The sequence below is a fragment of the Vombatus ursinus genome, unplaced genomic scaffold (genome assembly GCF_900497805.2).
Source record: "Vombatus ursinus unplaced genomic scaffold, bare-nosed wombat genome assembly UNPS02004437.1, whole genome shotgun sequence".
NCBI classification, from domain to species: Eukaryota; Metazoa; Chordata; class Mammalia; order Diprotodontia; family Vombatidae; genus Vombatus; species Vombatus ursinus.
The window spans coordinates 387,856-400,815 of NW_020944215.1; the positions used below are offsets into that span (position 1 = coordinate 387,856).

General features: G+C 53.8%; 1 protein-coding gene across 2 annotated transcripts in view; it reads right to left on the bottom strand.

The window, feature by feature from the left end:
- Positions 1-12,960, bottom strand: part of BCORL1 (BCL6 corepressor like 1) — a 71,629-nt gene that overhangs the window by 37,323 nt on the left and 21,346 nt on the right. For both annotated transcript variants that reach the window (XM_027836309.1, XM_027836300.1), the window contains exons 4-6: positions 9,505-9,635; positions 4,944-5,034; positions 1,052-4,045 (exon numbers count right to left, since the gene is read on the bottom strand). In XM_027836309.1, coding sequence (XP_027692110.1) covers positions 1,052-4,045; positions 4,944-5,034; positions 9,505-9,590 — 3,171 coding nt within the window. In that variant the 5' untranslated portion in view covers positions 9,591-9,635. The remainder of the gene's footprint in view (positions 1-1,051; positions 4,046-4,943; positions 5,035-9,504; positions 9,636-12,960) is intronic.

Consider the following 12,960-nt stretch of genomic DNA (forward strand, 5'->3'; position numbering starts at 1 on the left):
CCTCCTTGGACTGATGCCCCCTGGCCCCCTTCAAAAGAAAAGACCAAAGTTGCCAAACCCCAGGAGCATCTGTTAGGGCTGGCCCTAAAGCCTCCGGCCAAATGGTAGCTCCAGGCCTGAGCCCTGAGAGAGGCGGGCTAGCAGGAATTCCCCCAGCCCAGGCCCCCGGACAGGGTCTCTCCCAGAAAAGACTCCTCAATCCCAAAGGGAAAGGTGGAGAAAGGGAAGGCTGCTCCAGAGAAGGCCTGCGAAGGCCTGCTGTCTGAGTCCTGTCAGGGAAAGTGGCCTCCCTTTCCTCGGTAGCTTCGTGAGGCCTTATTCCTCACTGGAATTCCTCACTGGAAAGCCAGGCCAGTAAACAAGTAGGCATCAATTTTGGCTGAAGATCCCCAGGGAGAAAAGGGGAAGTCTACCACTACCTGAGGCAATCCCCCAGTCCACTTTCGGACAGCTCATTGTTAGAAAGCTTTTTTCTGACATGGCCAGATCTGCCTCTCTGTAACTCCCCTCTCCTCTCTTCCTCACTCTGCCTTCGGGGGGCCAGACAGAACAAGATGAATTCCTCTTCCAAATGACAGCCTCTTTTAGGCATGTGTAGAGGGCTGTCACGCCCCCCTGAGTCTTCTCCTCTCCAGGCTAAACAGCCTCCAGATCACTCCACTGGTCACACAATATGGACACAGAGCCCTCCATCCTAGCTGACCAAGGGCCTGCCTAAAAGCTGTGACCAAGCGCCCTCCTCCCCCTTATTCTTATGTCTCTTAATACAGCCCAAGATTGGATTAGCTTTTCTGAGTCCCTTGCCATGCAGTGGAAAAAGGTCCCAGGCTGGAATCCCACAGCCACATGATCTTGGCCAAGCCCCGTCCCCTCTCCAGACCTCCTTTTGCTCAGCTGGTAAATGGGCAGAAGGAAGGCTCAGATACCAGAAAATAGAGGGATCCAGGGTCCCTCCCCACTTCGGCCTCTCAGGCCTCCAGCCCTTTGGCTGCCTGACGAGAGGTGCACCCACACCAAGGCCGGCTGCTGTCGTGGCCACTGCCGTACTCACCTTGTGTCCGTGGGGGCTCCGGCCTCGTGATTTGCTGGCTGGCATGTCCTCCTCCTTGGCCCGGCTGCACTTCATCCTCTTCGAAGACAGCTTGGTGCCATCATCAGGATGCCATTTGTTTTTGCAGGAGAAGCTGCCGTGGCCTTCTTGCTGTCTGTGCTGACTCTGCCCAGCCTTGGCCCTGGCCGGGCCCCCAAGGAAGCCCTCAGCCTGGAAGCATTGATTCAGAGAGAACACCATGTTCTCCTTTTTCACCCAGCTGAGGTCCCCATCGCTTTTCCGACGAGCTCCCAGGCTGAGGCCCTTCTTGGTCCCCTGCACTTCGGCTTTAACTTTGAGCTCCTTCAGGTGGCCTTCGTGAGGTAGCAAAGACATCTCGGACAATTTGTGGAAGCCCTGAGAGGGGGGCAAGGCCAGGTCGGGAGCCAGGTAGGTGGCCAGCACCTTGTTCTTGGGTTTTCCATCCCCTGACGACTTCAGGTTGCAAGAGCTATGGGGGCCCTCTGGACTAGAAGGGGGGTCAGGGCTTGGCTGGCTCTCAGAATCCTCCGGCCCTTGGTCTCGGGGGGGACTGCCAGCCTTGGCCTTCACCCCTCTCACCTCTCCAATATTACTGGACTGGAGAGACATGGGTAGGCTGCCTGTCTGGGGACCCAAGATCAAGATGGTAGGGTTAACTGGCTCCTCACAGGCTTTGGTGGGGGGCTGGCAGCTACTGCTCTTTGGGACAGGTTCCTGCCCCTCTGGGAAGGGCCCACTGGGTCTTGGTTGACCCTCAGCAACCCTGTGGGCAGCCTCACTGGGGTTGGCCGATGGCACCACAGAGAACTCCCCGGCAATGCCAGCCGGTTTGATAGGTACCCCTTGATGTGCAGCCAGCTGCCCAGGGCTGGGGATGCCAATGGAAAAGAGTGAGGATGGGTGATAGGGTGACCAACCGACAGGCAAGACCTGAGCCGTGGTGGGCTTCCCATTAATTGAACACCTTGAGTAGATACTCCCCTGCCCTGTGGGTTTCCAAAATGGCATCTCCTTAGATGGGCAGGTAGGCACCCCAGGGGCAATCCGAGCCGGGGTGGATCGCCTGACTGGGTTCTCAGCTGGTGCTGACTGGCTGCCCTTCTTGCCACAGGCAGAGCTGGGGTTCTTGGGTGCTCCCTGATCAACAATGGAGATGGGCTCCTGTCTGGGCAAGTGCCGGGGGTCTCGGACAACGCCCAAGCCGGCATCTTTGTTCAGTAGCAGGGAAGCAGGCACAGGATTGGCCACCCCGACGTAGGTACCAGGAATGGTGCTGATCAGCGCTGTGGAGTTCTTCACCCAGGCACTGGGATCCCCATTTCTCACAAACTCGGGGAAGATGACAAATGGGGAGGCAGGCCCTAGGCACGAGGTGACGTTGCTGCCAGTGGCCTGGGCTGCCCGATGGGAGCGGGACAGGACCGTGGAGAGGAAGGCCTTGCCGCTGGTGTGCACTGGCGTCAGCACTGGCATGGGTGGCGTCTTGCGTTGGCTCGGCAGTGGAAGCTTCTGGCGGTTGGACTTGGAAGAGAGGTCCAAGGGCATCTCAATGCATTCGGGAGGGGAGACCATCTCTCGTTCCAGCTGCGGTGGGGATTTGAGAGGCGAAAAGGCGGCAGAAGCTCCTTCCACGTGATGCTCCGTAGTGGCTGGGGCCTTGGGGGGGTGCCCTGGTGTTGAGCTCCCGCTAGCAGCCGGCAAGGAAGGCTGAGGCGCTGGGGAGAGAATCTTGGCAGCAGGGGCAGGTAGAGGGACATCCCCTGGAGGAGCAGGGCCACCATCAGGCAGAGGCTGGGTGCTGTTTCCACTGGCTGGAGAGCTGCAAGGGAGTCCGTTTACCTCCAGGGAGACCAGCTTGGAATCTGAAGTCAGTGGGCGGGCCACAGAAAAAGCACAGGGGTAAGAACGGAGCTCAGGAGAGGCCAGAACACCCGGCAGACACCGCTCCTGCAAGTAGGAGGGCAGCACGGGGAGTGTGAGCGTGGAGGACACTCCTAACGGAGCAGGTATCGTGGCCACACTGAGAGGCTGCCCACAGCTTTGGGGAGGGATATATACCAGTGGCTGGTTTGGGGCCAGGACTGCCCCAGGCTGAAAGGACAGGGGCACCTTCTGCATGGCTGGGGCCTGAGTGGCAGGGAAACACACTCGGTTGAGGCTGAAGGGGGCAGAGATGGGTGCTGAGGTGGGAATGGGGGCTAGGGCAGGCTTGGCCTGAGGGCCAGGGGTGGGGGCTGGGGTGAACACGGGAGCGGGAGCTGAGGGCGGAGCAGGAGTGGCAGCGGCAAAGGCTGTGATGAGAGTTGGAGGAGGGGCGGGGAGGGTGGCTGGGGACGGGGCTGGAGTAGGGAGGGGTGGGACAGGGCCGGTGGAGGGGATAGGAGCCAAAACTAAAGCTGGGAGTGACAGGGGGGCTGGTGTGGGAATGGAGGCCGGGGCGGCCAGAGAGATGGGGATGGGAGCTGGAGCCAAGGTTGGGGCCGGAGCCGATGGAGGGGAAGGAACAGAAGCTGAAAGGGTGACTGAGGCAGGAACGGCAAGGGGAACCGAGAGAGAAGCTGACAGGGGCACAGGGCCTGGGCCAGACACAGGGATAGGCAAAGGACTGACATCAGCGGTCACCAAAGGCAAGGCCCCCTCCACAGCAGCCCCAAGGCCGAGTGTTGCCAAAATGCAAGTGTTCTTCTGTGCCCCAGCGTGCTGGTGGTCCAGTGGCTTAAGCTTGTCCGTGTGAGTTTCAGCTCGGCTGCTGCCTGGCTCTGTGCCATCGGGAGGGGAAGGCTTGTTGAGCCCCTGGCCATCCTCTGGCTTGGTTAATGGGGTAAAAATACCGTCGGGCCCAGGAGGGGCCATTTTCGGCTCAGTGCTGTGTTGCTGCTCCCCTGTCTTGCGCCCAAATTTCTCCTTGGCGCCACCAGCTGCGTCCGCCCCCTGGGCATCGCTGCCGCCACCACCACCTGCTGTGAGCTCCACCTGCAAAGACAGCAGAGGAAGCATCTGAAAGAATGTCCTCCAGGTACCTCCTATGAGAAGCTCTGGAGATACTCACTTGTCCAACCCTTCCAAATACCCCCAGAAAGAAGCAAGCTGGGCCTCTTCAGAAAGGACAGAGGTGGCCATGGTGGGGGGAGGGGGGGAGAAGAAGAGAGGTGTGGGCAGGAGGAGGGGGAAGAGAGGAAGAAGTCCAACAGAACTGCAGCATGGGATCATAGGAGATTAGAGCTAGTCCAGTCCTGCCCAGGGTCACCGTCTCAGAGTTAGGACTTGACTCCAGGGGTCTTGGATCCTGCCCAGCGCTCTTAATGCAAGAGCCGCCATTAATCTCTTAGCATTAATTCAATTATCAGATGCTTTTTCCTTTGAGAGTAGGTTTGGCTGGGAGTGGGCTGGCAATCACAGGATTCAAAGTTGGAAGGGACCTTGAAGGTCCTCAACCCCTCTTTTCAGAGACAGAGAAACAAGAGGGCAAAGACAGCTCATCCCAGCAAGTCAGTACCAGGGCCAAGAGTGAATCAGCTCCTGGTTCAACATCCATTCAACTTGTGATGATGCCTCTGCTCTCCAGGGACCCACCCATCACCACCACCTTGTGGGGGCCTTTGACGCTATGATGTGTCTACTGTAGTGGAGTATGAAAAACACTGGCTTTGGGGTCACAGAGTCTGGGTTCATATCGTGCCTCTGGCACGTGTGACCTCGGGCAAGTCGCCTCCCCTCTCTTAGCTCTGGTTCTCCATCGGCAAAATGAGGAGGTCGGACCAGATGGCGGCAGGTTTTAAATCTTTTAAAGACTTTGGGAGGGAGCTGCCCAAGAGGTCACGAGGGCCACGGCCACATTCCACCCAGCATCCTCAGCAGTTCATCTTTTTACCTTGGAAAAGCTGCTACTGACACAAAACTCCTGGGGTCTGAAGCCTTGGCAGCCAGCTGCCTTGGACTCCTCATCAGAAAGAGACGCTCTCCTGGCACGGAGGAGACACAGAGACAAGGGCGTAAGACTTGGAGACGGTTCAAAGGCCACTTCTGGTCACCCCCTCCCCCCCACACAGCATCAGCACCATCCGAGCTCACAAAGCACTAATACACAATAGGAACGAGGTAAATGACAGCTCTATGGGCTGCTGTCTTCGCCCCCTACTTGACAGAGAGCTTCATGAGGTCAGGGGACATGGTTATCTAAACTTTCTATCTCCTCCCAGAAGACTTTAATTAATGTTTGTTGTTGTATCATCCCGCTTTCATGTTCCCGCCTCCCTCCCCGCTCGCTCCCCTCCTCCCCAGCCCAGGCCCCCTAGAAGCCTCTGCCTCTCCTCTCCTGGTAGCTCCAGGGGCAACAAAGGTTGAATCTGGGGAATCCTGGGCCCTGGAGGTTAGCTCTGCCTGTGGCCAACAAACGCTTCCAAACACCCAGCTGGACTTTGTTTGACACGACAAACATGCCCCTAAAAGAGCCACATGCAAACAGGTTTTGTAAACTGAATCCCCTTTGGAAATGCATTCGAGAAGGATGCAAAAGGAATCCCACTCTGTAGCCTCCTCATTTATCAGGGCTTTGAAAGGAACAGTTCTTCCCCCTCTCGGGTCGACTTGGAGTAAGCAAGGTCCCCATGGGTGGCCTGCGGTAATGGTTATCCCGAGGGGGAAACGGCCACCAAGGGGTCACTGGTTTCCTCAAATGGGGGCCCGGAGACCAAACTGTCACCCCCAAAGGTCCCTGGGCATAAGGATGCCCCCAGCACACCAAGAGGGCATTTAAAAGGAAACCAGGGAGCTTGAAATGTGCAGGGTGAGTGCCACCTCCCCTCCCCCACCCCAGTGGAAAGACGGCTGGCTTGGACTCAGACGACCCCAGCTTCAAATCTCAGCTCCACCCCTACTACCTGTGTGACCCTGGATAAGTCACCTCCCACATAAGCCTGTTTCTTCCTCTGCAAAATGAGGGGGTTAGACTAGATGGCCTTTGAAGCCCCTTCCAGCTTTAGATCTAGGAGCCCATAGCATGCCTTCGTCACAATCATGTAAAAGGCAGTTAGCCAATGATTGATTGGGAAGTCCAGGAGAACGGATGAAGTAATAGGTGATCCTTCTCAGTAGCAAGGAGGTAAGGCGAGGGCTTGGAGGTGATGGTACCACGGTCAGCTGGACTTAACTATTTGTTTTTTCAATGAGATGCTTCTATGGGAGTTGGGGGGAGGCTCATAGGGAAATTATTGTGGTGTGAAAAACAAAAGGCAAAAATGGCCTGTCCCCTGTGTCTCAGGAAGATGAAAACCACAGAAGATGTGGGGTAAAGACGGATAAGATGTCGGCCAGGCAGAAAAAAGCTCGGGTATCTTCCCTCGTTTCCTACGGGAGCATCAGGCAAGAATACACGGATGCTTCTGGGGAAAGAAAGGTAGGTGTTTTCCCTCATGCCTCCAAAGGCCAGATCTCCCATTCTGCCAGGCCCTCCAGTCCATGGGAAGTCGTGGTCGAGGAAGAGTCCCGATCATCCTGTCCTCACTCTTTGAAAAAAGGGACAGTTTGTTATCTCCCCCCCCCATAAAACTTCGGGCAGGGAAAGCAAAATGGACAAGGAAGGGGGGAGGGGGAGAGAAGGGGCAATGAGCTCTTCCTAAAGGGACATCGCTCAAAGCCCTTCTCCATCTTTCCAGGGCAGTATAATGACAGAACCAATGGAAAGAAGCAAGGGCCCTTTAAAAGGCGGATAGAATGTCGGAAGTGGGCGTGTCCCCCAGCTATCGAAACTGACACAGAGAGCAGGAAGGGTTGGAAGGTGGTGGAAGGGCTGTGGATCCAGTTGGGGGAACTGCGCAAGGTGGGGGGGGGGGGAGGAAACCCACACTTTCAACTCCTGAGAGACCAGAAAAGCAAGGCCCACACCTAGCCTGGGATTAGGTGGGTGGGCACTAGTCACAACTTGAATTTGCCAGGGATGGACTTTTTTGGGGGGGGGGAGTAGGGAGGTTGATTTAAAGGGTCCCCTATTATCACCCTCCCACCCCTTACAGGGGCCGGTGAGACTAGAGGGAAAAGCGATCTATAGTCTTTCGTGGCAACATCGCCCCAACATACACACATATATACATACATACACACACACATGAATATACAAAAGCCCTAGCCAGGAAGGGGAGAGGAGAACCGTATCAGATCCCCCTGCTCCTTCCTACACATAAACCTCCCTCCTCCATCCCCTTCTGACCCTGCATGAAATTATCCCTGGAAATAGATATCCTTCCCTAGGAGCAGCTGCAAAACCTTGACGGAGGAAACTCCAGTAAAGCTCCTACAAGCTCAGATTTGATTCTTCCCTTCTCTCGGGCTGGATTTTCTCTTGTGTAAAATGAGGGGGCCATAAGTAATAATGCATATAAAGAACGAAAAGAAATGTGGGAAGGCTTATAGGATGTGGTTTGGGCAGAGGGAATGGACCTGGGATTTCACTGGCCCCTCCCCATTTACCCCTACAATCTGGATCTCAGTTTTCTCTTGTCAAATGGGGCTTGGGGCAAGAAGGGGGAATTTGACCTAGGCAGCTGGGCAGCTGGGCAGCTGGGGAGTGAGGAATCAATCTCCAAGTCTGAATTCTGCCTCAGACACTTATTAGCCCTGTGAACCTGAGCGAGTCACTCCCACTTCTCTGTGCCTCAGTTTCCTCATCTAGAAAATAAAGGGGGTAGGGCTCAATGACATATAAGATCCTTCCAAGCTCAAAATCTATGATGTTAAGACCGAGTGAGCTCGAAGGATACTCTATTAGGTAATCATCATTTCTCCAAGTTTTACAGGGCTGAAGAATTCAGTTATTAAATACAGGAAGACTGAAATTGGGAAATTAGCTACAACTGTGACTTCGATAGGACAACAGAAGTGACAATACTTCAAAGGTTACTGCAATCCACTGAGTGGATCGGGCCATTCATTCCCCAACCCAAGAGATATCTGCGTATCTCCTCTAAAAAATGGGGCTAATGTTTGCACCAACCACCACATGGGGCTGGCATGTAGAAGATGCCCAGAACTTAGTAGGGTGAGAGCCATCACTACTTATTAATAAGCTTCTAGGTACTATAGAGGAATCACGAGTGCAGAAGGTCGTTCTGTGCAACAGAAAGAACACTGAGTAGTCAGGGGACCTGGGTTCAAATCCCAGCTTGGCCACCTATGACTTCATGACTTTGGGCAAGTACTTTAACCACCTCTGGCCTCAATTTCCTCATTGATAAAATGAGCAGGACTGATTAGATGAACTTTAAGGTCGACCCCCCCCCCAGCTCTCAATCTACAATTCAATGATCTCAAAGAATTTGGCTATAAGACACAGAAGATCTTAGATCAGGAGCTGGAAGAGACTTCAGAAGTCCAACCCTCTCATTTTACAGAGGAGGAAACTGAGTCACAGGATCCTAGCTCCAGAGCTAGAAGGGACCTCAGGAGCCACCTAGTCCAACCCCCTTATTTTACAGAGGAGGAAACCGAGGCTCAGGAGGGGAAGGAACTTGGCCAAAGTCATCTGAGTAGTGACAATGATTTGAACCCAGATTCCCTGACTCAAAATTCCATATTCACTCCACTGTACCACCTGAGGTATATTAGAAAGAGAGCTAGACTGGGAGCCAGAGAACCTTCGTAGTTCAGTGGAAAGAATGTTGGGATTAAGATGCAGAAGACTTGGGTTCTAATTCTGGCTCTCCCTCTTACTACCTGTTTGACCCCGAGCAAGTCATTCTCACAGTGTCAGTCCCCTCACCTGGAAAAAGAGGAGGCTAGATGAGATAACTTCAAAAGTTCCTTCCAGCTCTAAAATCTAGAATACTATGATTAGAAATTGGGGTCTGGGTTTAAACTATAAATAACCACTGCACTGATAAATACCAGTATCTAGATCAGACAATGGCAGAGCCCACTCCAGGCTTTCTGGCCCTTCCAGGCAGCCCAAGCACTCTTCCCTGCGGTGGCGGCAGCAGCAGGCCCAGAAGACACAAAGCATGAGCAAAGGCACACGGAAGTTTCCAGCACAGAGAAGACTCGAAGTGGCAGGCGCTGCCTTTCTTACAGGGACGGGTTCAGGATCAGCTTCCATGTCTCCCAACATCGCCTTGAGCCCCGTAAATAAAACTGAAAGAGCCTGAACTTCCCTTTCCCTCTCACTGTCTAGGCTACCCAGCCAAAGGTCCACTGCTGACACAGCAGCCAAGGCCCCTCCCCAGGGAGCTCAGGGGGCTGAGCATCAAGAGGAAAACAAGTGCATTCTGGGCCGGGGCCAGGCCTAGTTTATTGCCTTGCCCCCTCAATCCACACACCAACACTACCATGTCACTCACTCTCCGTGGCACCTCAACTGCTCAAGGTACATGGGCTGGGCTGAGCCCTCTGCAAACTGCTCCCACTGTCCCCCCAACCTCTCAGAAGCCACCGAGCTGTCTTACCTCTCTTCGTTGATGCCACACATACGAATACGGTCAGTACTGGTCCAGTTGTGCACCCCACTATAGAGTGGTGCTGTAGAGATCATGACAGCCCTTCACCACCAGGATAGAAGCGACCAGAGCTGCTTTGCCTAAGAGGTCCAAACAGACAAACCCAAGATAAAGTCATGGGGATGGGGGAGTGATATTCCAAACAGCTGCTATGACCGACCTTTTCGAGAGTGAGCCTTTCAAAGGGGTGGTGGTAGAGGGACAGAAAAGAAAGAGAACCCGAACCTGGGTTCTTTCTACTCAATTCCTGACAATAGCTGTATGAACTTAGGTAAGTCCCTTCCCCTCCCTGGTTCTCAATTCCCTCCCCTGTAAAATGGAAGCTTCAAATGAAATGACTTCTAAGCCCTATCGCAGCTAGTGAAACTTTTTGTTCATAAAAGAAGCCAGAACATCCAAGCCAGAAAGCAGATGAAGTAACAGGCCTCCTAGCTGTAAAAGACCAAAAAATGCAATGGCATGGGAGAACTCAGCCTTGGGCAAACCCAGAGGTTCCCAGATGGAAAAGAGCTGCTATGTCCCATCGGGGAGGAGCTAAGGACTACGGCAAGGAGAGAAAATCCTATTTGTCCAAGACAGATGGGAGCCAAACGATAGAAGAAAGGTTCTTGGACGACGGGTTCCACTGAACACGGCTGCCCAATCGGGCTCTTGGAAATGCCTCCTGGAAATAGTTCTAAAGTCCCATCTAAGAGGAGCCCACGTGAGGTAAAAGGTGGGGAAGGGTTGGGGTTTGGTGGAACAGAAGCCAAGCTACCAGGGTAGACCCATGATGTGAACAGAGAAACCTCACAAAGACCCTCTAGGGAAAGCCTCCTATCTTCAAAAAGCCCTTGAAAATGGTCTTTTCTGTTCTCAGCATGGGTCCACGTTAAAGCAAACCGAGCCTAGGGTCTTCTCCCAATCAGAGTCAGCACGTCCTACCACCATCCAGTCAAACTGACCACTCAAAAGGGGTCTTCCACAGCTGAACCTTGACCACTTGGAGCTCCCAAAGCCCTCCCTCAGCCCCTACTATAGTAGCCAGCCCCTCTGCAGGGAGGTACAAGCCCTGAGAGGGGTGGCATTACCCAAAGTGCCAGCTTAGGTGCCCCCCACACTGATTGGGCTCCTAGGCCAAGCAGGTAATAGCCTCAGTTATCCAGAACACAAGCAGCCTGGCCTCTCAATTGATCACATCCAAAGTTTTAGAGAAAGAGACAAACCAAAGGCAAAATGAGCTCATGTTGGGGATTTATGTAAAAGCACACAGCCTGCCAACTTATCTGGGGGTTCAGAATCTTCCTTACCACGGGCACCTATGGTATTAGATGACACAAGCCCTGAGCGTCGCATCCAAAAGGTCAAGCTGTGTAAAGAGAACCCGAAGGAAGACCTGGGGTCAAATGGATGCCACTCCCTGGGAGACCCTGAGAAGATCACATGACTTCTCAGACCCTTCTGTTCCTCATCTATCAAATGGGGATCAGAAGAGGGCTCAACAATTCACCTGCAAGTCATGGCATCACCTCCCTGATGTCATGGTCCTCTTGAAGAACGAAGGACCACCACCACCACCACCACCACCACCACCACCAACTGCGATGACAACGACAACATGTTGTCTAGAAAGTGTTCTGCAAATCTTAAAGGCTCCTAAATGACCCCACACACAAGAGTTCAAAAAGTTTCTACTTATTAAGGCAGGAATGGAGATGAGAAATGTCAAAGGATCTGGAGTCCAACCCCACCCTCATTAAACAGAAGAGGAATGAGGCCCAGAGCATCATACGACCTGCCCAAGGTCATCCAGCTAGTAAGATTCAGAAGCATGATTTGAACCCAGGTCCTCTGACTGCAGTCTGTGTGGGCTTTCCTCTATACCAGATACAGAGGAAAAGGAATACTGATTCGAGGAGTGAGAGGAGCAGGGGACTTGGCTCTCTCATTCCATGTATGACTTTGGGCAAGTCCCTTTCCCCTCCCTGGGCCTCAGTTTCCTCCTCTGCAAAATGAGGGGGTTGGACTGGATGGCCTCTGAGGGCCCTCCCAGCTCTCAGTCCAGGAGCTCAGAGGTAAAGACGGAGCTAGATTTCCCCCACGGGGCTGAAGCCACCAGTTGGCCGGGAGCTCCAAAGGACAAGGACAGGATGTCCCCAGCACTCAGAACAGGGTTCCCCACGCAGAGCCAGCTTCAGAGGACCACAGACTTCCAGCAATCTGGTGAGCCGAGCTCTGACTGTCCTCAGGGCCTCATAGGTGGCTCAGCTCGTTCTGGCACACATGGAGTTACCCACCCCGGCTTAAGCAACAGGAGCTCAGGTCATTAGCTGATGGACCAGGTGGCTTTTTTTCCATGGGTGCCCTTCCTCCCTCCTTCCCTCATCCCCCCCCCAAAGCATGAGAAGGTTCAGGTCATTCACAGCTCTGCTCCCTCAAAGAGCCATTTGCATTTCAATGTGAAGGGTATGGTGTAGCTGGCTGCCTGCTATCTAGAGGAAGCAGGGCTGGGTCCGGGCACCCGAGGTGGATCGCTACACCTGGGCTATTCCGGTGTGATTTAGAGAGGATTAGTAGTAGTACTGCAGGGACCCACACCAGAGGTGTGGGGGGAGGGGGAACTCTGGGATTTGGAAACCTGGTAGCCTGTGATGGATCAGCCAGATTCTAACAATCTCCAAGGAAAAAAGAAAAAAAGCCCAAACCTCTCAAAGGCCACTAGGCACCCGGGGAACAAGGCGGTCATCTCCAGAACCCCTGGAAATGGAGGAGTTCCCTGCAAACCTTGGGCTTTCCAGGTTTGGAGCCTGCAAAGCATCAGACAGGTGGAGCTCTGGGACATTCTCCGGCCTTCCTAGCTCCCCTGTGTTAGTGCTAATTAAAGACAGCCTTTGTGTTGACAGATTAAAAGATGGCCTTCCCTGAAGGGGTGGGAGAGAAAGTGCAGGGGGACCCACTGGCAGAGCAAGACAGCAACACTACCAGCTTACTCCAGCTCTATTCCACAGGGGAAGAAAGGTCCAGCTAAGGGAAAACACTCCCACACAGGTTCCTGGTGGTACTGAGCTCCCCACAGCAGGGCATGGTTAAGACGGACAATCTATTTCCCAGAAGAGGGAAAGCAGCACCTGGCAGGCCCCTCCTTCTCCTGAAGAAGCAAGAGCTTCCCTTTCTCTGGTGCCTTACTGTTGGCAAAGGACTTTCCTTCCAACAGGGCCGGGAAGGCAAGGGTTATTACACCCATTTTACAGATAAGGAAATGGAGATTCGAGAAGAGAAGCAAATGGCCTACAGTCACACAGGTAGTAAGCGCCAGAGCCTAGACACCAACCTGGATCTCCTGGCACCAAATTTAGTGATCCTCCCATGCCACCAGGGTGGCACACCTCACACACTCCGATAATAAATATCCTCACTTGAAGCCTC